The sequence below is a fragment of the Onychomys torridus genome, chromosome 6 (assembly GCF_903995425.1).
Source record: "Onychomys torridus chromosome 6, mOncTor1.1, whole genome shotgun sequence".
NCBI lineage: Eukaryota > Metazoa > Chordata > Mammalia > Rodentia > Cricetidae > Onychomys > Onychomys torridus.
In genome coordinates, this window is record NC_050448.1 from 65,127,779 (window position 1) to 65,154,382 (window position 26,604).

The following is a 26,604-nucleotide window of genomic DNA, read 5'->3' on the forward strand; positions in this document are numbered from 1 at the left end:
TGTCTGAGGCTCTGGTTTAACTTCCCAAAGTTTCAAAAAACTAAAAATGAAGACTACCAGGAAGTCAGAGTGGCCAAATGGAGTGAGTGACATGGGAAGGGAGTGGGCTAGCAGAGACGAGCCCATGTCCTAAAGCATGGAAGGAAGCTAGGGGGCGTTCAGCAAGGAAGGAGCCCATCAGACCTGCTTACCAAGATCATTCTGGCTGTGTGCTGAGACTCCACCATGGGGCCCGGGCCAGGGCAGAGCAGTGGGGATGCCTTTTAGGAGCGCTGCTAGACCAAGGGGGAAGTAGAGGGAGTGAGAAGGCGGCAGCAATGTGAATGTGTTCTGAAAGCAGAATTGATGGGACTCGGTGGCAGAGGGAACAAGGGGGAGATGAATCAACAGATGTTTATCCAGAAGGGACAGGCCGAGGCACAAAGATAGGCGGAGGGGATGGGGAGTTCAGATATGAGCTGGTGTGTTTGAGACCCTGTCTGGCATTCAGGGAGACAGCCTCAGCAGTCCCTGAGGCCTATGAGGGATGTAAGTATGCTTTTGGGATTCGTTAGTGTAAGTCATGAAAGGCCTGGCGAATGGCCGAGATCTGGGGTGAGGGCACAGAGGGAGAAGAGGGCTGAAGCTTGAAGAACTCCACGTTCCACACAGGGGGCTCAACAGCCTGCAAAGGGAGAAGCCCCCATGGAAATTAAGGTGGCCCGGGGAGGAGCCTACTCAAAGCTTCTCCGCTTGTGGCTGCTCCCACACCACCCACATCGCTGTTCACACCGCTCTTCTCTGCTGCTAGTTACTTCGATGCCCTGGTGAAGGTACAGCAGCTTCGAGGACTGGGCAGAGGCTTCCTGAGCTGGAACGACCTGCAGGCCGCCGTGTGCCAGGTCAACGCACAGGTCCAGGAGGAAACGGATCGTGAGTCCCCCTCAGACCGCTTTGCCCTCCGTCTGGAGTCTGGGGCTGCTGCTCACCTAGTTGTCTTCCTCAGAGGTCCTCGCCATCAGCCTCATCAACGAGGCTCTGGACCAGGGCTGTCCTGAAAAAACTCTGTCTGCCCTGCTGCTTCCAGCAGCTGGCCTGGAAGACGTCAGCCTCCATGTCGCACCTCGGTATCATCTCCTCCTCACGGCAGCCAAGAGGAAGAAAGCCAAGGTAAGGTTAGGGATAGATGGCCGGGTTAGACACCACAGTAAGGGCACTGCCGGCGTGGGCTCTGAGACTGTTTCAGCCTCGCGGATACAGACTGAACCAGGTGAGGCACAGGCAGGATCTGACTGTCACGGGAAAGTGCGGACTTCATTCCAGGACAGTGGGGGAAAAGACTGGAGTCCCCACTCTGATCCCCAATGATCACCCGATCTTGAGCAATCCCTCAGTATCCCTGGGGTGTGTGTCCTTATCTGTAAAGCTCTACATGTTCCGCCCTTGTACCCCGTGCGGCGTGAGCTAACAGTGGAGCAGGGGGTTCGAACTGACACACCCTGGGCCGAGCCTCCCTGTGCTGCCTTTTCCCCCCGCAAACCCGTGACAGGAACGAGCTTCCCTCACAGCTGTGGGGGTTGAGTCAGGTACCATGGCCGCCGGAGTGCTAGCCAGCACTCTGAGTCTTCACTCTGCCCGGGGTTGCTTGATGCGCCTCACACACAGGTACTGATTCCTGAGGCTGGAGAGATGGCTCAGAGGTTAAGAGGGCTTGATGCTGTTCCAGAGGGTCTGAGTTCAGTTCCCAGCACCCGCCTCGGGTGGCTCACAACCCCAGATACAGGGGATCGGATCCCCTCTTCAGGACACTTCATTCCCATGTACACACCTCCACACAGATACATACATATACACCTAACTAAAAATAAAGTCCTTTGAAAAAATCAATTCACGGGCTGGAGGGATGGATGGCTCAGAGGTTAAGAGCACCGACTGCTCTTCCAGAGGTCCTGAGTTCAATTCCCAGCAACCACATGATGGCTCACAACCGTCTGTAATGGGATCTGGTGCCCTCTTCTGGCCTGCAGGCAGAACACTGTATACATAATAAATAATTTTTTTTAAATTAATTCACATGAAAAGTCCTAGGAACAATACCTAATAGCTCACACCTGCAGTGAGTGTGAGGCTGGCTTGGCCTACAGACCCTGTTAGAAAGAAAAGACAGGCAGGCAGGCAGGCAGCTGACACAGTGCTCCATAAAATGCTGGTTTACAGAGTCCATTTATTTCCTTTTTTTTTTTTTTTTTTGAGACCGTTTCTCTGTAGCTTTTTGGAGCCTGTCCTGGACTAGCTCTGTAGACCAGGCTGGCCTCGAACTCACAGAGATCCACCTGCCTCTGCCTCCCGAGAGCTGGGATTAAAGGCATGCGCCACCACCGCCCAGCTCAGAGTCCATTTCTGATGAGGAGAAGAGCACATTGAGTTGGGTTAGGTTCAGACTGACCACAGCAAACACAGGCTTCCTTGACCTGTGCACACAGTCTTCCTACTACTTTTTGGTGACAAGAAATGTGTAGCCAGGAGCCACAGAGTCAGAGATCTGGCTAAGGGCTGTGAACTGAGGTAGAGGGAGATGGGGAGGGCTGCAGGGTAGGTGTCCCCAGGCGTGGCTGAGGCACAAAGACAAGCAATAGAGCTTTCAGAAGGTGCTGAGTACCGAGGGCGTGGAAGCTAAGGCTGCCCAGAGCCCAGAGGCCATGCTGAGCCTATGCTGATTCTGAAAGCAGGGTAAGAAAAGAGCCTCTGAGCCTGGCAGCCAGATGAGGGGCCATGGGGGTCATGACTCCACAGGGGAGGGAGAAGGGAGCCTTCCCAGCCATGTCTGGTATCTCCTCTACTTTAGTTCCCTGCTGGGCTTGTAGGAGCCTGGAGATAGCAGTTTGGGATCTCATGTTTTTTCATCTTCCTTTTTAATTTGCCAGGTGACAGGAGATCCTGAGGCTGTACTGTGGCTGGAGGAGATCCGCCAGGGAGTGGCCAGAGCCAATGATGACACAAGCACAGCCCAGAGAAGTAAACAGCTGGGCACTGGCAGGGCAGAGTGGAGCCCCACCCCTGCCTCACTTTAGCCATAGGAAGCAGCTTTGCTGGCTTTCTATTGCTGGATAACACCGAGGCTGAGAGCACCCTGGGGTTTATTTTTACAATTCCACAGTCCATCATCAAAGGAAGTCAGGGCAGGAATTCAAGACAAACCAAAGCCAAGGGCATGGAGGAGTGCTGCTTACTGGCTTGCTCCTCATGGCTTGTTCAGTTTGTTTTCTTACATACCCCAGGACCAGCAGCCCACAGGTAACACGGTCCACCGTGGATTTCCACATCAATCATTAATCAAGAAGATGCCCTATGGGTTGGGGATTTAGCTCAGTGGTAGAGTGCTTGCCTAGCAAGCACTAGGCCCTGGGTTCAGTCCTCAGCTCAAAAAAAAAAAAAAAAAGAAGAAGAAGAAGATGCCCTACAGGCTTGCCCATAGGCCAGCCCAGTGGGAGCATTTTCTCAACTAAGATTCCCTCTGCCCAGATATGTCTAGATTCATGGCAAGTTGACCAAAACCAGTAAGCACAGCGGGGCAGGACAGAACTGGAGCAGGAGGGTTCTTTGACCATAGGGTAGATTTCCTGGCACACAGCTGGACAGGCAGTACTCAAGAGTTTAGAACTTAGCTCCCACAGGAGCCCGTCCTAACTGCCCCCTCTTCTCCTCAGTGCAGCTGCCTGCTGCTGCTTCCCGAGTACAGCTGCGCCACCCTTGACACTCCCCGTGCCCTCCAGCAGCCATGGCAGCTGTGTGTCTCCTGAATCCGACCCCACTGGACAGGGCAGGGCTCACGGGAGGGACTCCAGAGCACTGAGTTTTCTCTCCTGATGCCCATCAGTAGCCCTGGGCGTGGCTGCCATCAATCAGGCCATCAAGGAGGGCAAGGCAGCCCAGACAGAGCGGGTGTTGAGGAACCCCAACGTGGCTCTCCGAGGGATAGTTCCCGACTGTGCCAACAGCTACCAGCGGGCTCTGGAAGAAGCGGTGGCGAAGAAGCGCCGTCCTGGTAAGGGCCCTGGCCCGACCGACAACCTTCCTCTAGGCTGCCTCTGGCCTCCTTTGAGCCCTCCTGGCTGACTTGAGTTTCTACTCAGGGGACACAGCCTTCTGGGTCCAACACGACATGAAGGACGGCACGGCCTACTACTTCCATCTGCAGACCTTCCAGGGCACTTGGGCGCATCCTCCCAGCTGCCACCTCAGTACCTCCCATCTAACCTGGGAGGAGATCCAGGTTGGCAGGGTTCCTGCCAGGGTCGGGGATGGTGCGTCGTGGGGAGAGGCTTCTACACACCAAAGGACTCCTGTCTCCACAGGCGGTCATCACCAAGGTCACTGCCGCCCGTGACCGCCAGCTGCTCTGGAAGGCCAATGTTGGCTTCATCATCCAGCTTCAGGCCCGCCTCCGGGGCTTCCTTGTCCGCCAGAAGTTTGCTGAGCGTTCCCACTGCCTCAGGACCTTGCTCCCAGCCATCATCAAGATTCAGGTGGCAGCCTTGGCTTTTCCCCATGCCTGAGAAGATTGGAAACACAGGGTGTCCCCCTCCTTCCCTTCCCCTGGGTGGGGTTGGGATGATTCTTGGACCTCTGAGCAATAGCGATGAAAGGTGTGGACTCTGTAGCCAGACTGCTGTGGTTAGAAGCCCAACTCCCTGACCTGTTAGCCATGTGGCCTTGTAAGCTATTCTTTTTTTTCGTGCCTCAGTTTACTCCCTTCTCCCCGCCAAAAATGGGAATGGCAGTACTACATTACAAGGTGGCAAGGACAGTTCAGTAAGTCAATGTCTAGAGTGTTTCTGTACAGAAAAGCAGGACATGAGCACCAGTTATTGGCACCGTGGTCACCATCGGGGGAGAGTGAAGGAGTCGTCCCTCTTCTGCTTGGCAGGCTCACTGGCGGGGTCACAGACAACGGAAGACTTACCAGGAGTGGCTGCAGTTCTTTAAAGCAAACCTGGCTGCGATAATCAAGGTAATGATCGCGGTCAAGATGGTTCCTTCCTCTTGAGGGATCCTGAGAGCACTTCTGTCTTCCCTTCCCTCACCCTGGACTTGATTGCATCAGCGAGGCTCTGAGGGTGGGTCTCTTGTCTTTTCTCTCAGATCCAGGCCTGGGCCCGAATGTGGGCAGCCCGGAGGCAATACCTCAGGCGCCTTCGATACTTCCAGAAGAATGTGAGTGCTGCCCCCCCCTCCCGTCTTTACTCACAGATCAGAACAAAGTGACTAGGACAGCCACCCTCTTCTCTTGTGTCCATGGTAGGTTGACTCTGTTGTGAAGATCCAAGCATTTTTCCGAGCCAGGAAAGCCCGTGACGACTACAGGATGTTAGGTATGCTGGAGGAGATGGAGACCTGGAGCCAGACAGGTCCAGGGGGATCCCTCTGGGGGATGCAGGCAAGGGCAAGGCTGTCACAAGTTGTCTGAGGTGTGCAGAGCCCCCTCCTCCCAGTACCAGATAGTTTTGTCATAGGCAAGACCCCTCTAACCAGGTGCTTTCTGAGCAGGCCTAGCATTTCCATCCCCCTGTGGTAGGTTCTTTTCCCTCCCCGAGCTTCCAGCTGTGCTGTTTGCCTTGAACTCCCACCTCTTGGCCTCTGTAGCATAGGCACACAGGCCTGGCCATCTTTCTGCTGGAGCAGCAGAGGGTCACCAGCTTCTGCCCTCTGTTTTCTATAGTTGGGCACACATGTAAAATCTTAAGGAGGGGTGCGTGCGTGCGTGCGTGCGTGCGTGCGTCTGTGTGTGTGTGTGTGTGTGTGTGTGTGTGTGTGTAAGCCAGAGATTAATGTCAGGTGTCTTCCTCTATTGCTCCCCACTTTATCTTTTGAGACAGGGTCTCGCTGACTCTGGAGCTTACTGATTGAGTAGGCCTGATGGCCAGAAAGCACCCAGGATCCTCCTGTCTCCACCTCCCAGCCTGAGATTACAGGTCCTTATGTGTGTGCAGCAAGAACTTTCCAGTAGAGTCCTTTCCCCGTCTAGTCCTTGTCCTGCAAGTCTGGAGTCCCAGCCTTGTGTGGGAATTAGCACACTGGTCCATCTCCATGTTCATCTACTCTGGATTCCTGGAGCAGTTTCCCACTACTTAGCCCTCCTCTGGCCAGTGGCCTCTGGCAGTCAGCACAGGCTGCTCTCCTCCCTCCTTCCCTCCCTCCCTCCGACCATCCGCCCTTCTGTGACCCTGAGCTCACTGCTCTGCCTGCCCTTTATCTTTCTTCCTTCCCTTCGGTTCTTAGTGTTTCTGGGGGAAGTATTCTTCCAGTGCCTCCTCCGACTTCCTCGGCCCCCAGAATCGGCCACTTCCTGTGTGGCTTGGTGGCTTCTGTGTTGAGGATTCCTTCCCATCAGAGACACTGTCACCTGCCATCATTTCTGCGGCCATTGTAATCTACTAATCCCGAGTCTAAGCCGATTCTCATTGGCTGGTCTTGGTGTCCATTGGTTTGAGGTCCTGCTCCTCGGTGCCGATTGGAGTGGGCTGTCCAGCTGAGCAGTTCTGTTTCTTGTCTCTTCCACTAACCCCTTGTGGCTCCCATTGCCTGAGGTCCAGCCACAGCACCCTCCAGCCCCTCTGCCCTCGATGCCCGGAACTCTCACACCTTGTATTAGGTTCCTATGGCTATCATAAACACCATCACCAAAGGCAACTTGGGAGGAAAGGGTTTATTTCGGCTTACACTTCCATGCCACAGTCCAGCATTGAGAGAAATCATGGTAGGAACCTGAGGCAGGATTCTGGAGGTGGGAACTAAAGCAGACGCCATGGAGGAGTGCTCCTTACTGGCTTGCTCACTTGGTTACTTATATACCCCAGGACCACCTGCCCACAGTAGATGGGAGCCTTCCACATCAGTCATTAGTCAAGAAAACGCCCACGGACTTCCCTACAGGCCAGTCTGGCGGGGCGTCTTCTCAGTTGAGGTTCCTTCTTCTTGCATGGCTCTAGCTTGTGTCAAATTTACAAAAAGCAAGCTTGCCCTCATTGTGCCCTACTGCAGCCACAGGGCACTTTGAGCTTCTCCTGACCTCTGCTGTTGCCCTTTCTCACCTCTCACCAGGTCGTAGGTGGGGCCACCAACTCTGGCAGTGTTTCTTTGCTGTCCTGTAGGAGTAGGGGCCACTTTTGTTTCCCCAAGATCCCTCATGCTTGCCCCTCTCAAAGCAACAGCCATCATCTGCCGAGACCCCTAACTAGATTCCCCCTAGCCACAGGGTCTAGATTTGTTTAGCCTCCAAATCTGACTGTTTCAGTCATTAACCAGCTGAGTAACCCAGGCCAAGTTACCTGCCCTCTCTCTGCCTTTGGAAGCTCACCGGTAAGCTGGATTCTATAGTGTTTGACCCATTGACTTAAAACAAACAAACAAACAAACAAAAAACAAACCACTTAGGTTTGGGGCTGGAGAGATGGCTCAGTGATTAAGAGTACTAGCTGCTCTTCAAGAGAACTCATGTTTTCTTGTAGCTCCAGTCCCAAGGGATCTGATGCCTTTTGGCTTTTGCATAGTGCACAGACATATATGCATACCCATACACATAAAATAAGATCAAAACAAAAACACTCAGACTGGGGCCTGGTGGCACCTGCCTGTAAGCCAGCACTTGGGAAGGGGGGGGGGGGGGCGGTATCCTGGCTGGGCTGCATAGCAGTACCAAGCCAGCAACAAGACACAGGAACCCTGCCTGTCTCGGTATTACATGTCTTGTCTTGTTTCCATGAAGCTCAGCTCAGAGGCTTCTTTGGGGGGTTTTGTTTTTTCTGACCTCTCCATTATAAAGTGACCACCTTAGCTACCTATGCCCCATCCCAGCCGTGGACACTCCACACAAATGCTACACAAAGCTGTCAGGGCTGTGTCTGACATGGCATGAGGAGCAGGTCAGCCCAGCAGGAAGAGGAATGGGCGAGATAGAATGAGGATGCCTTCGAAGAGCATGAAAAAAGTGCAGGGGGACCTGGTTTTGGTGGGGGAAGTCACTGGGGAGGCCCACATGTGGGGTGCATGAGGGACAGAGAGGGACAGCTGTGTCCTAGGTGGGAGACGAGCCCAGAGACAGACCTGGCGGTTAGAGGAGGCTGGGATCGGGCACAGGGGATCCTCGTGGGGCAGGTACTGGCCAAGAGGCTTTATGACAGATAGCCCCTGATCAACATCTCCCTTCCCGGCAGTGCACGCACGCCACCCTCCCCTCTGTGTGGTCCGCAAGTTCGCCCACCTCTTGAACCAGAGTCAGGAGGACTACTCAGCTGAAGCAGAGCTGCTGAAGCTCCAGGAAGATGTGGTCAGGAAGATCCGGACTAATCAGCGCCTGGAGCAGGACCTCAACCTCATGGACATCAAGATTGGCCTGCTGGTCAAGAACCGGATCACCCTGCAGGTGAGAGGCCCCCAGGCCACCTCTTTCCCAGTCCAGCTGCTCCTGAGAGAGAGTCCTTACCGCTCTTCAACTGGTAATGCGGTCCTTCCCAAATGTGTCAGGTCCCACCTGGCTCAGGTCCCCGTGCCCTTGTGATCATTGGATGTGTGTCGTGCAGAGCCTGTGGGGAGGATGGGAGTGACTGGCTCTGCTGACTTCTATCAAAGGGGCTGTAGGTGATCAGTTAGCCTTGAAGTCTGTTTCCTCTTTAGCTCGCTGGAATAAGGAGTTAGAATCACTGCCGCCCCCCCCCCCCCTACACACACAGAGAGAATGCAGAGACAGATATGAAAGCTCTATAAATTACATTCAGATAAGGAGTAGCAGGCCAATGATGCTGTGGTGTCTCCACCCCCAAGATTGTACATTCGTCAGTAAGAAATATTAGCAAGCCAGGCAGTGGTGGCGCATGCCTTTAATCCCAGCACTCGGGAGGCAGAGGCAGGTGGATCTCTGTGAGTTGAGGCCAGCCTGGGCTACAGAGTGAGATCCAGGAAAGGCGCAAAACTACACAGAGAACCCCTGTCTCGAAAAACCAAGAAAGAAAGGAAGAAAGAAAGAGAGAGAGAGAGAGAAAGAGAAAGAGAGAGAGAGAAATCCAACCACTGCCACCCTGCAGTACCCTACATTTGTTTTTGTTGTTGGGGTTTTTTTTTTGCTTTTGTTTTTGTTTTTTTTTTTTGTTTTTATGTGCATTGGTGTTTTGCCTGCATATATGTTTGTATAAAGATGTCAGATATCTTGGAGTTACAGTCAGTGTTGAGCTTCCAAGTGGTTGCTGGGAATTGAACCCGGGTTCTTTTTTTTTTAATTTAAAGATTTATTATGTATATAGCATATATATATATATATATATATATATATATATATATATATATATACTATAGAATTGTATTACATGAAATATATAGAATATACAAATTCATAGAGACAGGAAGATTAGATGTTACCTTAAGATGGAGAAGAAGGGAATATAGAGCAAAGATTTCCTAAGTACAGAATTTCTGTTTTGTGTGATAGAAAAGCCCCACAAATGGACAGTAGTATCAGGACATAATATCATGAATGTAATAAATCAATACAATTAATGTAATTAATGAATATCATAAATGTAGTTATTGAATGAATACTGTGAGTGTAATCAATGAATACCACAAATGTAATTAATATCATGAGTGTAATTAATGAATATCATGAGTGTAATTTTAAAAATTCTTAGTTAAATCAGATTACTCACTATAGAAATATGCTAACTTTTTTAATAAACATTCAGTACAAAAAAAAAGGGCTGAGACTCAGTTGGCAGGAACCCAGGGTCTGAGGGCAGCCGAGCACATGCCCGGCCATTGAGGTAGGCAGATGGAGCGCTCAGTTGACTACTTGGTTGCAGAAATACACACTGCTCCTCGCTGGTCTCCAAACCCTGTGAGCGACTTACAGAAAACTCTTGAACTTTGGCTCCCATTGGTTCACTTTTACTGTATACTTACTGAGTCTCAGCTATGTGCCCTGACAGGTTTCTGGAAGTTGTGGGTGTCAATGTGGCTATATAACTTAATCGGACATTACATAATCTAGTAGCATGAAAGTGGGATGCCGAATTCTTTAGATAATTTAAGGACAAATGTCCTTTTAAAATTACTGTTGAGGGTGGTTGGAGATTTAGCTCAGTGGCAGAGTGCTTGTCTAGCAAGCGCAAGGCCCTGGGTTCAATCCTCAACCTAAAAAAAAAAAAAAAATCCCAGCACTCGGGAGGCAGAGGCAGGTGGATCTCTGTGAGTTGGAGTCAAGCCTGGTCTACAGAGCGAGATCCAGGACAGGCACCAACGTTGCCCTCTCCACATATGAAAGCAGAGGTGCCAGATGGAGTTGTAGGGCTCGCTCCTCTCGTGAGCCCTGCTTCTTCCAGACTGAGTCTGGACCATACACCTCATGGTTGGTACCAGTCTGGACTGGTCTGTTTGCCCTTGCTTCTGCATCCAGGAGGTAGTATCCCACTGCAAGAAGCTGACGAAGAAGAATAAGGAGCAACTGTCAGACCTGATGATCCTGGACAAACAGAAGGGATTAAAGTCCCTGAGCAGAGAGAAACGGCAGAAGCTGGAAGCCTACCAGCACCTTTTCTACTTACTGCAGGTGAGCAGGCCTCGCCGAGGTGAGGCCTTGGTGAGGTGCAGCGCAGAAGGTAGATTGCCTTCCTTGTACACACAACACTGGCGGGGGGGTGGGGGGGTGGGGGAGGATATGGAACAAAAAAACAACTTAAAAAGCCAAGAAGTCTCCATCACCTCCTGAACTTGAGGCCTTCTCTTTGCCCTGCTCCATGCCCTGGGTCATGCCGTCCCCAGGGACAGCCTACTTCTCCCCATTTGTATGGAATATTTCCAGTGCCCTGGGAGGGTGATATTTTCTCCATGTCAGGAAAACCTTTGTAACTGATCTGATCGCTAGTTCTCCAAGACCGTTCCCAGTCCCCTGTCTCCCCGATTGTTCGCAGACTCAGCCCATCTATCTGGCCAAGCTGATTTTTCAGATGCCTCAGAACAGAACCACCAAGTTCATGGAGGCTGTGATTTTCAGTCTGTACAACTATGCCTCCAACCGCCGGGAGGCATACCTTCTACTCCAGCTCTTCAAGACGGCACTCCAGGAGGAAATCAAGTAGGTTCTCCTGACTCAGGAGCAGGGGTGGGGATAGGGAGGGTGGATCCATCAGAGATGGCAGCTGTATACACCTTAGAATGGCATCAGGTTGGACTGGAGAGATGCCTCAGGGGTTAAGAGCACTGGGTATTCTTCCAGAGGTCCTGAGTTCAATCTCCAGCCACCACATGGTGGCTCACAACCATCTGTAATGAGATCTGGTGCCCTCTTCTGGCTTGTAGGTGTATATGCAGACAGAACACTGTGTACACAATAAATAAATCCTTAAAAAAAAAAAATGGCATCAGAAGGCCATTCTTCTCTTCAGCTTATAGGAGGAATGTAAGACAGCTCTGGAACAGCATGGTGGAAGGGTGTGGGCTGGCCTAGCAGGACGACACCCAGACAGGGACCTCCCTTAGATACTAGAGTAGGCTTGAAAAGACAAAACTCTGGAGAAGGAAAGACAGCTACATCCTCCTTAAAGTAGGAGGCCAGTAACCTATTGCCCACAGGTCAAAGGTGGAACGGCCCCAGGATGTGGTGACAGGCAACCCGACAGTGGTGAGGCTGGTGGTGAGGTTCTATCGCAATGAGCGGGGACAGAGCGCTCTGCAGGAGATCCTGGGTAAGGTTGTCCAGGATGTGCTGGAAGACAGGGCAGTCAGCGTCCACACAGATCCTGTCCACATCTATAAGAGCTGGATCAACCAGGAGGAGGCCCAGACCGGGCAGCGCAGGTGAGCCAGCAGTGGGGAGCACATGCTTTGATCAGAAGCCTGGGTGTGTTAGAAGGGGACATACACAGGACTTATGCAGAGACGACACAGGCCCTGGCTTTCTCTCACCCCAGCTGCCAAGGATGATTTCATGGTAGCACCTTGTTATCTCCTTTTGAGCCTGGCATGTCTCCCTGCACTTTTCCAGCTGCTCTGTGGCTCCTGAGTCCCCCCCCCCCCCCCCCCCCACCCCGAGTATCCTCACGGCTGCAGTCCTGCCCTGTGTGTCCTCACGGCTGCAGTCCTCCTCCCCTGTGTGTCCTCACGGCTGCAGTCCTCCCCCGTCCTCCATCCCCCACCACCGTATGGCCATTGCTGTAGTCTTACCCCCATCCCCCCACTCCATGTGTGTTCACCTCTGCAGTCCTTCAGGTTCTGCCCTTTTCTCTGGCCCTTCCTCTTGGTGCCCTGGTGTGTCTCAATCCTCTCTTGGTGCCCTGGTGTGTCTCAGGCCTCTCTTGGTGCCCTGGTGTGTCTCAGGCCTCTCTTGGTGCCCTGGTGTGTCTCAAGCCTCTCTTGGTGCCCTGGTGTGTCTCAAGCCTCTCTTGGTGCCCTGGTGTGTCTCAAGCCTCTCTTGGTGTGTGGGCGTGTCTCAAGCGTCGCAGTGGGAGAACGTATAGTTTGAGAGGAGCTGGCGGGAAGTGTGGGAAGGAGACAATAAAGAGGACACCAGCTTTACCATCTCTCTCTGCCCACAGCTGTCTCCCCTACGACGTCACTGTTGAGCAGGCTTTGAGCCACGCTGAAGTCCAGAGACGGCTGGACATCTCCCTACGCAATCTCCTCGCCATGACTGACAAGTTCTTTGTCGCCATCAATTCATCCGTGGATCACATCCCGTAGGTGTCCCTGCCCCCCCCCCCCCCAGGGCTAGGCCAGTCTGGAAGGGGAGAGCAGAACAAGTGACCTCTGAGGGGAGGGATAGCGAGGAGGAGACAGAGGTGCCGGTAGGTCGTGGTCAGATGTGTTGCAGCCCTTGCCAGGGAACTGAGCTGGGATGCTACAGGCGGGTCTGTGTGGCTGGTCACTGGTCAAAGAGAAACCCAGAGTGGTGACAAATACTATTGTCTGAGAGCAAGTGAAGAAAGGACAGGGCTCTTTGGCCCACAAAGCCAAAAACGGGTAATATTATGTTTTAGACTACAGTACTTCGTAATTACGGTCCTTCCTCTTCCTCCCATGCTTGCTTGCTTCTTCTTTCTTTTTTTTTTAGACAGGGTCTCTCTACATAGCCCTGGCTGTCCTGGAACTTGCTCTGTAGTCCAAGCTGACTCAAACTCACAGAGATCCACCTGTTTCAGCCTCCCCAACGCTGGGATTAAAGGGATGCACCACCATGCCTGGCCCTTTTTAATTCATCCTTCCTTCCTTCCTTCCTTCCTTCCTTCCTTCCTTCCTTCCTTTCTATCTATCTATCTGTCTGTCTATCTTGGATTTTGGGGCACAGGGTTTCTCTGTGTAGCCCTGGTTGTCCTGAAACTCACTTCTGTAGACCAGGCTGGCCTCAAACTCAGAGCCTCACCTGCCTCTGCCTCCTGAGTGCTGGGATTAAAGGTGTGTGCCACAATCTCCTGGCTTGGCCCTTTTTTATTGTAAAGATTTTTTTTAAACGTGTATGGTGTTTTGCATGCATATCTGTGCACTGTGTTTGTGCCGGATGGCCTCAGAGACCAGAAAAGGACAATGGATCCCCTAAGGCAGGACTCAGATGGTTGTGATCTGCCTTGTGGGCAATGGGAATCTTTCTCTGTAAGAGCAGCCACATATAACCACTGATCCAGCTCTTCAGCCCCCAGTTTTCTTCTTTCTTAAGAAAGATTTTTAACTTTGTTAACTGGCCACTAACTTGGAGGTAGAGGCAGGTGGTCAGAACTATAAACAAGCCTTATACTTCTCAGTTTGAGTCCAGCCTATTGAGACCCTGTATCACAACAAACAAGCAAACAAAAGTCCTTGAATAAATGTTTTGTTGAAAACTATCTGAAGCCAGGTGGTGGTGGCACACGCCTTTAATCCCAGCACTCCGGAGGGAGAGGTGGGTAGATCTCTGAGGTCAAGGCCAGCCTGGTCTATCCAGTGAGTTCCAGGACAGCCAGGGCTACACAGAGAAACCTTGTCTCGAAACAAAACAAACAAACAAACAAACCTTGTCTAATGAAAATGTGAGAATGTAGGTGTCCTCTAGATCCAGCATCCAGCCACCAGCCTCCGTTCTCAGCGCTGAGGGCAGCTGAGAACCAAAGGGGAAACAACCCCAAACTGGAGAGCTGGACTGAGGCTTGGCTACTGGGAGTAAGAGAAGATTGTCTGATGTCTAAGAAGGAGATACACAGTGAGTGATAAATCTGCAGGCCGCTGGTAGTGGAAATAGCTTTTTTTTTTTTTTTTTTTTTTTTTAAGATTTATTTATTTATTATGTATACAGTATTCTGCCTGCATGTGTCCTTGCAGGCCAGAAGAGGGCACCAGATCTCATTACAGATGGTTGTGAGCCACCATGTGGTTGCTGGGAATTGAACTCAGGACCTCTGGAAGAGCAGTCGGTGCTCTTAACTGCTGAGCCATCTCTCCCACCCTGCGGAAATAGCTTTTATTTTTACCAGGACAGATTTATAGATGGGAAAGAAATGGCTGAGAGTGGGTCTCTGGTAGGCAGGCAGACAGGCAGGCCCTGCCCCAGCCCAGACACGCTACTCAGGACCTCCGGGAGCTGGCAAAGTTGGCTACCCTGGAGCCTCCTGGGCCGTCAGGTACCCAAGAGACAGAAGAACGTGTGTCTGTAGAGAAGGTGGGACTACGATAAGCGGAGGTGGTCTGTGAGGAGCAAGAGGGCCTCAGAGGAAAGGGTCCTGAGCTGGATGTGCTGGCACACAACTGTAGCAGAGGCACTTGGAAGGCAGAGGTTGAGATCCTGAGTTTGAGGCATGCATGTACTCACTGCACTGCACTGCAAGACCCTGTCTCAGAAATGAGGCGTTGGAGACAGGGAGAGCTTCAAGGGGCCAGCAGGGCCCTGAACCTGCTCTAGACACCAGGATGGGGACGGGCAAAGGCCCAGGGGTGAGGCCCGCAGCAGGGAGCACCAGGAAGAAGAGGGAATGTGTGGGCTCTGTCCTGGTGTGGCTGAGACGGGGAGAGGCAGCCAGGCTCTCATACCGGGAGACGGGACAGGGACGGGAAGGGCCACATGTGCCTGTTTTGTTCCTGAGGTATGGGATGCGGTATATGGCCAAAGTCCTGAAGACAACCCTGGAGAAGAAGTTCCCCAGTGCCACGGAGAGTGAAGTCTATAAGGCAAGTGTGGTGTCCCCTACCACCTCCAAGACCCTCCTTTGCCCAATTTTGTTGGTGATGCCCAGACAGACAGGATGACAATCTATGCTATAAACATCCAAAGAAAGAAGTGGGTCCTGTCCTGTGAACAGAGCCTGGCCTACCACTGTGGACTGTGGAGCTATGGCTGACAAGGTGGCTTCTAGAACTTTCTGGAAGGTTCTCCTCTGCACTCAGGTGGTTGGGAACCTCCTGTACTACCGCTTCCTGAACCCAGCTGTGGTAGCCCCTGACGCCTTCGACATTGTGGCCATGGCAGCAGGCAGCCCGATGGCCGCCCCACAGCGCCATGCCCTCGGGGCTGTGGCTCAACTCCTTCAGCATGCTGCCGCCGGCAAGGTCCTCTCCGGGGAGAGCCAACACCTTCGAGTCCTGAATGCCTACCTGGAGGACATGCACCTCAAATTCAGGTCTCAGCCCTGGCACCCTGGCCCTCCCTGACCCACTCTCCACTCCTCATGGTTCACATCCTGCTCTCCTCTCTAGAGTCTGAGGGAGAAAAACCCAGAGGTACAGGGAATAGGGAGCCTGGGGGCCTCCCAGGGGACAGAGAAGACCATCAAAAGCTATTTTTGGATGGCACACGGAGACAGAGGGAGGACCAGATAAAAGCAGGGCAGGGACTGAGACGAGCAGGAGATGGACTAGTGGGCTAGTCCTGGTCCACTCTGACTTACCCTCTCTCTGGGATAGGAAGTTCATCTACAGAGCCTGCCGGGTACCAGAGCCAGAGGAGCGCTTCGCCATAGATGAGTACTCCGATATGGTAGCTGTGGCCAAACCTGTGGTGTACATCACTGTAGGGGAGCTGATCAGCACGCACAAGGTAAGGGGTCAGCACTGGAGGGCTAGGCTGACAGTCCGAGAAGATCCCTGACCCCCAGAGCCAGGCCCGGTCCAACCCTGCACCTCTTTCCGTCTACCATCCATAGCTCTTGCTGGAACACCAAGACCAACTGGCCCCGGATCACCAAGACCCTCTGCACCAGCTCCTAGAGGACCTTGGGGAGCCACCCACCATCTCTGACCTCATCGGTGTGTGCCTTGTTGGCATGTGGAGCCAGCTAGGCCTTTCGAGGATGACTGTCGACAGGCAGTTCATCACGGGGGACCCCTCTGTCGTTCTCTGTGACTCTGATGGACACAGCCTTGTGGCCTTGTGTGGACAGTGCACAGATATTGATGCTTGAGGGGACCAAACTATGACAATGACCAGTGCAGTCATACACAAGAGATGCGGCGGGAGAGGGCCTCTGGGGTCCTGCTAGGTCTAGATGTCTAGCTCTAGAGCTCTGGCAGTGGGAGGGCAGTGTCGGCGGGGTGCCAGGACCCCTAAACTGCAAGGCCCAGCTGGCACCCAGGTTGAGATCATACAGAATCCCAGTAGTAGTAACTCAAGTCCTTCCATGGGTGTCAAGGTTGGGGGCATGGTGTGGTCCCTTGGCTGTGGGAGGGCTTCCTGAAAGATGTTTGCAGAGGACCACTTGTGCTGTGACCCCCATCTTCGTGGGCCTGTCCCACTCATCTCTTACCCCATCTCAGGTGAGAACATAGGCACAGATGGGCAATTGGATCTGAGCAGGCTCGAAGTGTCCCTGACCCTCACCAACAAGTTCGAAGGGCTGGAGGCAGATACTGACCACACCAGCAACCAAAGCCTGCTTCTGAGGTGGGTGTGGGGGCTCTCCCAGGGCTCAGTATCCCTGCTGCCTATACAGTGGTCCCACTCAGAGATGGCCATCAGACCTTCTCATTGCCCTACCCACCCCGTTCCTCTCAAAGTTCTCCCTGAAGCCCAGTCACATTGGTCTCACTGAGAATGGCATCCGTCATCTTTTGGAGGCACAGCTGGAGGCACAGGGATGATCGGGATCCTGGGGCAGCAGAGGTTTGCGGATTGTGCTGTTGCCCCAGTGCTTTGGTTTATTTACCTTTTTGTCAGGATCTCCCATTGTAGCCTCCCGAGGCCTAGATTTGCTCTGTAGTCCAGGCTGGCCTCAAACTCCAGGTAATTCTCCTGTCTTAGCTGAGATTACAGACGTGAGCCACCGTGCGTGGCTTGACCAAAGGCTTTTTAGGTTAGCGTTTCACCTTGGGCTCAGGCTACTCCAGGAGAGGAGGAGGCTCAGATGGAAGTCTCCTCTAAAGTCCACAGCCCAAAGTCCACAGCCCGTGGGAGGTGGGACCAGATTGTCAGGCCTGCTCTAATGATGGTCAGAAGAAAAGCTGAAACTTCTTTCTCTAATTTATTTATTGTTGTTATGTATGTGCATGAATGGGGGAGCACATGTCATGACACATGTATGGAGTTCAGGACAGCTTTGTGGAATCAGTTCTTTCTAAAGAGTTCCATCTTCACATGAGTTCTGGGGGCGGAACTCAGCTCAACAGGCTTGCATAGCAAGGGCCTTTACAACAACCATCTTACCAACCCAGGCCAGGGACTCACTCTTCACACTTCTGCAAAAACCAGTCAGGAAGACCACACAGGGCCGGGCTGGTCACCTGGGCCAGTTAGCGGCACCGGCGGCGCCGGCGGCACCATCCCCTAGGCAGCTCCTCCGCTCATTCATACACTGTCAGTGAGGCGCCTGTTCCCTCAGCAAAGGTCTTAGAGTGGGTAACATAAGCAGAAAGCTACCCAGAGGAGGGGTCAGGTGCCTGGAGAATCAGTCATGGGGGCTAGCAGGAGGAGGTGAATACTTGGGCTGAAGGATCAGAGGAGGCCAGCTTGACCGAAGGTATTCTAGCACCTCCCCTGGAGCTTCTCACATTTCAGCTTGGGCATCCCTAACAGCCCAGGGGCAGGATCCACTTCCCCTTAGTTCTTTGGCCACATGTCTGGACCCTTCCTGAGCCTCACCCTGTCCTCCCTTGTAGCACCAAACAGATGCTGGCTGACCTCATCCAGTTCCACCCTGGGGATTCCCTTGAGGAGATCCTGTCCTTCTCTGCTCCCAGAGAGCAGGTGAGTACCCAGGACAGCCCGTAACAGCTGAGTCTGTATCCCCCCTCTCCCTCAGCACTGCCTGTTCCTCTCAGCCTGCTGCAGAGGCCCCGGGGCTCATAAAGCCAAGCCTCTGACCTTGACCCCAGAGGCCACAGGCTGAGGGGAAAGCCTAGACAGCCGCTCTCTTCCTGCCCTCCACATGCTGGGGTTAGGACAGTGCTGAGGGGCAGTCTGTTCTGAGAACCACATAAAGGAATTGCTCTGGAGACAGGGCATGTTGGAGGGTCTGGAGGCAAGAAAGGATGACAGGTGGGTTCCTTGTTGGGTCTGGAATAAGGGCAAAGCCAGGAGTCCCCTGAGTAAAGGTGGCAATGACATGCAGAGGCGTGTCCCAAAGCAGCTAGGCAAGCCCCACACACACCTCATGCCCATAGGATGCCACGGTGGGTTTGGGAGGCTGTCAGCAGCCAGAGACTCCTTGGTCCCCCCAGGGAAAAGTATGTGTCCTTTGGGGCCACCTGTGATCCACAAGGCACTTCCGTGTGTCATCGCCTGTGTGATCTCCACCTGCCCCCACCCCCAGAAGCTAGGCTGGGAAGGTGGCACCTTTTCTGACAGCACACAGGAGTGTGCACAGGACCCCCAAGCTCTGGGGTTTGTCCTGGTTTGCAGTAGGATGGTAGGGCCTGGGACCTCCTCAGCGTCTCTGCCCACTCGCCCTCCCCAGGAAGAGGCCCATCATCGGCTGATGTGTTGGCGTCAGGCGTGTGACACCCAGAAACCAGAGTCACTTGGACGACACCACTCGATGATGTCACACTCCCTCCTGCCACTGGCAGAGAAGCAGCGACGTGTCCTGCGGAACTTGCGTCGGCTACAGGGCCTTGGGCTGGTCAGGGCCAGTGACTGCTATCAGGGACTGGTGGATGAGCTGGCCAAGGTGATAACCCAGGCCAGGACTACATGTGGCCAAATGCAAAGCCACTGTGCTGGCATTACAAAGGCAGACTTTTCCCTGGGGGGTGCCAACCTCAAATTGCCACCAATTTGTGGAAGGCCCAGGGTTCTTTTTCAAGGAATGGTCCTAAGGTTAAGTGGGCAGATTTTCTCCAAGCTCTCTTCCACTAAAGCACAGTAGCCTTAGCCAGACGTAGTAGCACATGCCTTAATTTTCCAGCACTTGGGTTCCAGGACAGCCAGGGTTGCTACGTAGAGATACCCTGTCTCAAAAAAAAAAACAAAAAAAAAAAACCAGCAACAAACAGATATGGTAGGCCTGGGAAGAAGCGCTGAGTTTGTGCCCTGGGTGTTAGGTGTGGTGTCCTTGGATTGTCTCCGGTAAACAGCGTTCCTGGTACTAGGAATGGAATATGCTACCCCAAGCCACTCCGGCCCCAGGCCCTCTTCCTGTTTTCTCAGACGTCTTCACTGAGAGCTAGGGGGGTGTTCTAGGACTTAGGGAAGGCTGCTGACCTGCTTCTGCACCCCCATCTGCAGGACATCTGCAACCAGCGCAGGCACCGGCAGCGGCGGAAGGCAGAGATACTGAGACTCCGGGCCACACTGCAGGGCCTGGATGCAAAAACCACCTTCTATGAGGAACAGGGCGACTACTACAACCAGTACATCCAGGCCTGCCTCGACCACCTGGCCCCCAAAGCCAAGTAGGCGTTGTGAACCCCACCCGAACCCCTGGCTCCCTCACCACCACTCTCTGTCCACCTTGGTCCTGCTGTCTCCCAACCCTGCTAGGAATCACCCCCAATACAGCACTGCCTGCTGCTAACTCTGGTGTTGGTGGCTCCCTCCTCACCTTCCACAGCAGAGAGGCTCCTCGGGGCCTGGCATCTTCCTGCCAGCCACCAAGAGCTGGCAGCCAGTATTGAGAGTTTATCGGACAAACTGTCTGGGGCCTTCTTTTAAACAGGAGTTCTGGGAAGGGGAAGAAGCAGCCGTGTCTTCATTACACAGCCGCCCAGCTCCTGGAAAAGGGCGTCTTGGTGGAAATTGAAGATCTCCCTGTCTCTCAGTATGTGTCTTTGGGGGGCAGAATGTCAGACCCTTCCTGTCTCCTGGGAGGGACAAGGCTGGGATGAAGCTCTGAGCAGGGAACCGGGTTGGAAGGAAGGAGGTGTTGCTTGCTGGAAAAAAGGTGGGGAGATGGGACATCTTCAAGCAGAGGGGAGGGTAGTAGACATGTTCTAGCACTGGGAAGGATACCGGGAAAGCTTCCTGGAGGTGAGGCCAGCTTGGGAGGGCCAGGCAAGTAAGAAGAGATTAAATAGATGGAATTCAAACCAGGAGAAGACAGAGAGCAGGACCCCCAGGAATGGGGCACAAGGAGAAGCCGGGACTGTCAGTGATGCACACGACCATGAGCATCTACAGGAGTGGGGGTGGGGCTCTAAAAAGAGGAGCCCTGTGTTCACTCCTGTTCCTTACAGCTTCAGGAACGTCATCTTTGACATCACCCCTGGGGATGAGGCAGGGAGGTTTGCCGTAAATGCCAAGTTCCTGGGTGTGAACATGGAGCAGTTTCAACTCCACTACCAGGTGAGATGCTTACAGCCCCTACTGGAGGTCTGTAATCCAAGCACCTAAGAGGCTGGAGGCAGAGGGACCAAAAGTTCAAAGCCCAGGGCTGGCAATGGCTCAGCTCATGATACCACTTACCACAAAAGCCTGTGACTTGCCTTTTGATCCCTAAGGTCCACCCACATGGTGGAGGTAGAGAACTGAGTCCTGCAGGTTGTCCTCTGACATCTGCACATGTACTGTGGTGTGCGTGACCATACACACACACACACACACACACACACACACACACACACACATACACAAATATAATTAAGTAAATAAATCTAAAACAAAAAAATGTTTTTCATTTTAAGGCCAAACTTGAACTACAGAGTTTAAGAGCAACCTGGGGAATTTAATAAGACATTGTTTCAAAACAAAAATTAAAGCTGGGATGGTGGTACACTCTTTTAATCCCAGTTCTGGGAAGCAGAGGCAGGTGAGTTCCAGGCCAGCCAGTACTACATCATGAGAATCTGTCAAAATAAAGGTGCAAGTGAAAGATTAAAGAGAGAAGCCAGGCAGAGGCGACGGCAGCGCACGCCTTTAATCCTAGCAAGGCAGAGCCAGGCAGATCTCTGTGAGTTCGAGGCCAGCCTGGTCTACACAGAGAAAACCTGTCTCAAAAAAAAAAAATTAAATTAAATTAAAAAGAGAGCTGGGAATACATCTCAGTGGTAGAGTACTTGCCCTAGGTCAAATCCCAACACTGAAAAACAGAATACCCACCCCCCACTGCCGCGCCCCGACTGCCGCGCCCCCCCAGGCGTTTATTAGGCGGCAGCTCTCTGCACTGCCTTGTTTAATCCCTAGCCACTCTGCAGTGTTTATCCGTTTTATAGGCTCTGAGGCGAAAAGGTAAAGAAGCTGACCTCAGTCCTAGCTAATGCTCAGGGAAGCAGTGATTTCATTTTTATTTGAAATGTCTCCTGTAGCCTAGAATGGCCTTCGCTGCTGAGGGTGACCTTCAATTTATGACTGTCTTTATCTTGCTTCCTCCCAAATGCTAGGATTACAGTGTGCACTACAGCACCTGACTTCTGGGGTACCAGGGCTTCACACAGTTTAGGCAAGTACTACTCCAACTGAGCTACAGCCCCAATCCCGTATTTTAAAGAAATTATTATTTTTACATGGGTTCTGGGAACCCAAATTAGGTCCTTGACAAGCATTTTGCCAACTGTATTATATCCAGCCCTGTTTTCTGTTGCTGTTATCAGGGGGTTTGGGGCTGCATGTGTGGAGGTGTACTCACATGCACATGTGGAAACCAGATGTTGACATTTGGAGTCTTCCTCTACCATTTTTTTTAAAGAGGCAGGGTCCTGAACCTGGAGCCTGCTAGGTCACCGTTTTGAGTACAATGGCTAGCCAGTGAGCCTCTGGGGTCTACCTGTCTCGGCCCTCCCGTGCCAGGGTTATTTATATAGCACACACCTCCACGGGTGCTGAAGATCCAAACTCAGGTCCTCACTCAGCATGCGCTTTCTCTGCTGAGCCACACCCTTAGCCCCCCCTTATTTTTTTAAAAGTGTATTTGATTGATTTGTGGGAGGAGGAGTGTCTACACCTGTGTGTGTGCAGAGTCCAGAAGAGGGATCAGATGGATCCCTTGCAGCTGGAGTTATAGGCACTTGTGGGACATGGGTGCTGGGATCTGAACTTTGCTCCTCACGGCTGAACAGCAAGTACTCTTGATTCCTGAGCTATCTTTCCAGTCCATATTTTGTTGTTTGTTTGTTTGTTTGTTTGTTGAGGTAAAATCTCCCTCTGTAGGTCAGGCTGGTCTTAAACTCAAAGCAACCTTCCTGTCTCAGCTTCCTGGCTTACAGGTTTGTGCCACCACATCCAGTGAATCAGTGGTTTTATCTTATTATTTATTTATTTAGCTTTCTTGTTGGCGGGGGGGGGGGGGGGGGAGACAAAGTTTCTTTGTGTAGTCCTGGCTGTTCTGGATATCGCTCTGCGCTCTGTAGACCAGGCTGGCCTCGAACTCTCAGATAACCACCTGCCTCTGCTTCCTGAGTGCTGGAACCAAAGGCATGCGCCACCATTGCTTGGTTTTAGCTTTATTTATTTATTTTTTTTTAGATGGGGTTTCACTCTGTAGCTCAGGCTAGCCTCAAATACACAGAGCTTTGCCTTCTCTGCCTCACAAGTGCTAGAATTAAAGTCATATACTACCGCCGGGTCCAGGACAGGCTCCAAAGCTACAGAGAAACCCTGTCTCGAAAAACAAAACAACAACAAAGTCATGTGCTACCATGCCCAGCCCTGTTTACTGCTTGGCTCTTTTTTTTTTTTTTTTTTTAAGATTTATTTTATTTTTTATTTGTATATATGTGTGTGCACACTCATTCAGATGCCCAGGAAGGCCAGAAGAGGGTGTTGGATCCCCTGGAACTAGAGTTACAGATGGTTGTGAGCCACCTGGATGTGGCTGCCGGGATCAAACCTAGATTCTCTACAAGAGCAGCAGGTGCTCTTCACCAGGAGCCATCTGTCCAGACCTTGTTATTGTTTTTCTGCCTGTTTGTTTCTGAGAAAGGGTCCTATTCTATAGCCCAGGCTGGCCAGGGATTTGTCACTATCCCCTTGCCTCATTGTCCCATGAGCTGGAGTTACAGGTGTGTGCCAGCACAACCTGATTCAGAGCAGTGATTCTCAGTACAGATCTCTGTTGTTTGCCCTGTGAACGAGAAACCTGGTTTCAAGTCCTGGCTCCCTTGGCTTGGCATTTGGTCAAGTCAGTGGGCCTGTTTTTCTCATTTGCAGAGTGGGCTTTCTTTCCACGGCCTGCCCCAGTGGCCAGTGCTCCTGGCAGCTGCACAGCTTCACGACAATGTTTCATAGGCTGGCTGGGCCACTCCCAGAAGCTCATACCCCCTCCCTGTCCCTTCCCTCCTAGGACCTCCTGCAGCTGCAGTATGAGGGTGTGGCTGTCATGAAGCTCTTTAACAAAGCCAAAGTCAATGTCAACCTCCTCATCTTCCTCCTCAACAAGAAGTTCCTTCGGAAGTGATGGCGGCAGCGGTGGCGCTGCCTGGCCCGGCCTCTTAGCTGACAGGCTGCTGCTAGGCCCTAACATTAACCTGCTGTGCTCCTGCAGACCAGGCTCAGGCCTGCTCGTGACTCACGGTTCTCCACCCTTCCTGCCCAAGAGGACTTGTCCTGCTTGGCTACAAACACTAGTGTTTCTACCCAGGTGAAGTGGGCCTTGCTTCCAGGTCCAGCTGTGTGGCTTTTCCCACACATCTGGCCCCTTTTCTGTGACCCAGAAGCCTGGAAAAGCCTTTGAGTGCTCATCCCAGTATTTCAAGTCCCTGCAGCACTGCCGAACAACCTGTCTCCCTTCCTTTCCACAGACTTCCCAAGCCAGGGTCAGGCTGTGTGCCCTGCCTCCCGTTAATAGCCCTGGGCATTGCTGTCCGTACAGCCCAGGGCCTCTGTGCTGTGCTCCCCACAAGCTCTCCTCTTCACATCTCTGACTCGAGTGCAGCATTTGCTGGTGTCTTTCATGGCAGCTAGATGCACACCTCAAATCTCATTCCTTCATTTATGGTCTGTTTCTTATATGTATGTGTCAGTGGGGTATTTATTCTAGCCTGATTGTTGTGTAGCCTTAATCATGGTTTTAATTCTGACTTTTGAACTCAGAGTTCTCCTTTCCACCTCCAGGCTAATGTCCATTCCATTTTCTTCTCCCTTATATTCAAGTCTCTTGGGGTTTGAGCAGGGAGGCTCCTGGCTGCAGGGGAGAGCTCATTGTCTCGGCTTTCTGCAGGACAAAGGCAGTCTTACCATCTTGTCACCTCAGAGCTGACTTCCAGGTGGTTCCCATAGATCTGCAGGCCTGCCTTGGCCACTCTCTGTCCACCCCACACTTTCCAGCTTCTTGCCCTTTCTGCCCTCTAAACTTCCTCTCAATAAAGCCAGCTGTTAACCCACATCTGTTAACCCCTGTGTCATCTCCTGTGGTACAGCCCTCAAGTTCCGGGGTGCAGTTTCAGAGAACTTGGGGGTGTATCCCTCGGCAGCCTTCTACCTGCCGTGGGCACATGCCCATTATGCCTGCCTGCCCAGGCTTGTACAAGTGGAGGATGTGGCATTTCTTTCTTCTCACCCTGGGGGACAGAGAGAAGGAAAAATGCTTAGGTTGATTCTGTTTCCATTGGCTACTCTAGCAGCTCAGGCTGAGACGAGCCCAGTCCAGACTCCATCCACCCATTTACACAGCTCCCACTGGTGCTGTGCCTAAGCCTGGACATAACATCTGAGCCACAAGTCCCCTTGCCATGGAGAAAGCGTCTCTGCTTTCAGGAAGCAATGGGGGAGGGGGACAGCAGACACCTGCCTGACATTCCACAGCATCTCTTGGGCCCCCACATTTTCCTGGCACGGCCTGCCTGCTTCTACTCCATCCCATTCTGTCACTCAGTATCTGTCTTGCTGTCACATTCAATCTCACTCAGAGCCTCTTCCCCCTTAACATGTCACAGTAAAAACTTCAAGTGCTGCTGGGTGACAGTGACATATACCAGGATCCTAGTTTCTATGCATGCACAGTCATTAAAAATCTCACACTCACCAAGTTGCTCTGATGTTATCCTGCTGCAGGACCAGTGAGCTTGTGTGTGTGTGCGTGCACACACACACACACAGTCACAAGCTCAGCCACACATACCACATGGAGAAATGTCACAGTAGCTAAGCTGTAAAGGTCATCACAGGACTCCATCAGGGCAGTCCCTTGCATCTGTCCTTGAGACATGTCACTCACCCCACACTCCTTCACCTGGTAACAATCCCTAATAAACTCAAGTTAATCAATGTCCTTTCCAACTTCCAAGGCCCAATTTGAGATACAGGGGCTGAGCCTCTGGGTGGGAATATCAGAAATTTAAATATAAAGTGCTAGCAAGCAGAAAAAGTATTCTAATCCAGGCATCTCAGCACAGGACAGTAGAGGCAGTATATTCAAAGTCAGCCCTGGCTACACACCACATTCAAGCCCCAGTGGCTAAGGACGTAACTCAGAGGGGCATTGTCTACTATACCCAAGGTCTTGGGCTGAATCCTCAGCACTAATGGGGAAAGGTGGGTGACTTCAGTAGGTGGTCCTGAGAAAAACCAGAAATTCACACTTTTCTAAAAATGGCCCCTGTCTTATACCATATGCAGATACTGGCCTTGAACTTGTGGTCTTCCTGCCTTAGCCACCCCAGTGTTGGGGTGGGGGGATTCACTCAAAGGTTCATGAAATCTAAATGAATAAAGAAAGAAAGAAACTCTAGAAGAAAACAGACTGGGCATGGGCTCAGTAGGGAGCCTGCCTAGGAAACACAAAGCTCTGGGTTTGATTCCCTGCACTGCATAAAACCAGGTGTTCAAATAATGCTGACATTAATACTTATGGAAGACTTTTGAAACATACATGAAAATACATGTTTTCAATATTCTTTTTAAAAAATTTTTTTCTTTTTATCTTCTGGAACTGAGGACCGAACCCAGGGCCTTGTGCTTGCTAGGCAAGCAGGAGAATCAAAAGTTTGTGTTAACTACATACCAAGTGCAAAGCTACCCTTGCTGTGGATATCGCTCTGTGTAAATAAAATTCTGATTGGCCAGTGGCCAGGCAGGAAGTATAGGCGGGACAAGAGAGAAGAGAATTCTGGGAAGTAGAAGGGCGGAGGGGGACACCGCCAGCCGCCGCCATGAGAAGCAACATGTAAAGACACTGGTAAGCCACAAGCCATGTGGCAAAGTATAGACTAACAGAAATGGGTTAATTTAAGAGAGAATAAGTAGATAACAAGCAGCCTGCCACGGCCATACAGTTTCTAAACAATGTAAGTCTCTGTGTGCTTTCTTGGTTGGGTCTG

The 26,604-nt window shown here is 52.0% G+C and overlaps 1 protein-coding gene across 1 annotated transcript in view; it reads left to right on the forward strand.

The window, feature by feature from the left end:
- The window catches only part of Iqgap3 (IQ motif containing GTPase activating protein 3), an 83,873-nt gene extending 57,726 nt beyond the window's left edge, over nt 1-26,147 (forward strand). Inside the window, exons 14-38 of the mRNA XM_036190233.1 lie at nt 791-912; nt 986-1,149; nt 2,904-2,994; nt 3,857-4,024; nt 4,113-4,252; nt 4,335-4,505; nt 4,907-4,990; nt 5,122-5,193; nt 5,282-5,351; nt 8,193-8,401; nt 10,424-10,576; nt 10,938-11,101; nt 11,599-11,823; nt 12,561-12,701; nt 15,072-15,156; nt 15,373-15,605; nt 15,889-16,021; nt 16,128-16,230; nt 16,738-16,864; nt 18,076-18,163; nt 18,873-19,085; nt 19,643-19,809; nt 20,073-20,174; nt 20,590-20,698; nt 23,631-26,147. Of these exons, the coding sequence (XP_036046126.1) occupies nt 791-912; nt 986-1,149; nt 2,904-2,994; nt 3,857-4,024; nt 4,113-4,252; nt 4,335-4,505; nt 4,907-4,990; nt 5,122-5,193; nt 5,282-5,351; nt 8,193-8,401; nt 10,424-10,576; nt 10,938-11,101; nt 11,599-11,823; nt 12,561-12,701; nt 15,072-15,156; nt 15,373-15,605; nt 15,889-16,021; nt 16,128-16,230; nt 16,738-16,864; nt 18,076-18,163; nt 18,873-19,085; nt 19,643-19,809; nt 20,073-20,174; nt 20,590-20,698; nt 23,631-23,744 (3,448 nt within the window). The 3' untranslated portion in view covers nt 23,745-26,147. The remainder of the gene's footprint in view (nt 1-790; nt 913-985; nt 1,150-2,903; nt 2,995-3,856; nt 4,025-4,112; nt 4,253-4,334; nt 4,506-4,906; nt 4,991-5,121; nt 5,194-5,281; nt 5,352-8,192; nt 8,402-10,423; nt 10,577-10,937; nt 11,102-11,598; nt 11,824-12,560; nt 12,702-15,071; nt 15,157-15,372; nt 15,606-15,888; nt 16,022-16,127; nt 16,231-16,737; nt 16,865-18,075; nt 18,164-18,872; nt 19,086-19,642; nt 19,810-20,072; nt 20,175-20,589; nt 20,699-23,630) is intronic.
- Nucleotides 26,148-26,604: the final 457 nt, after the last annotated feature.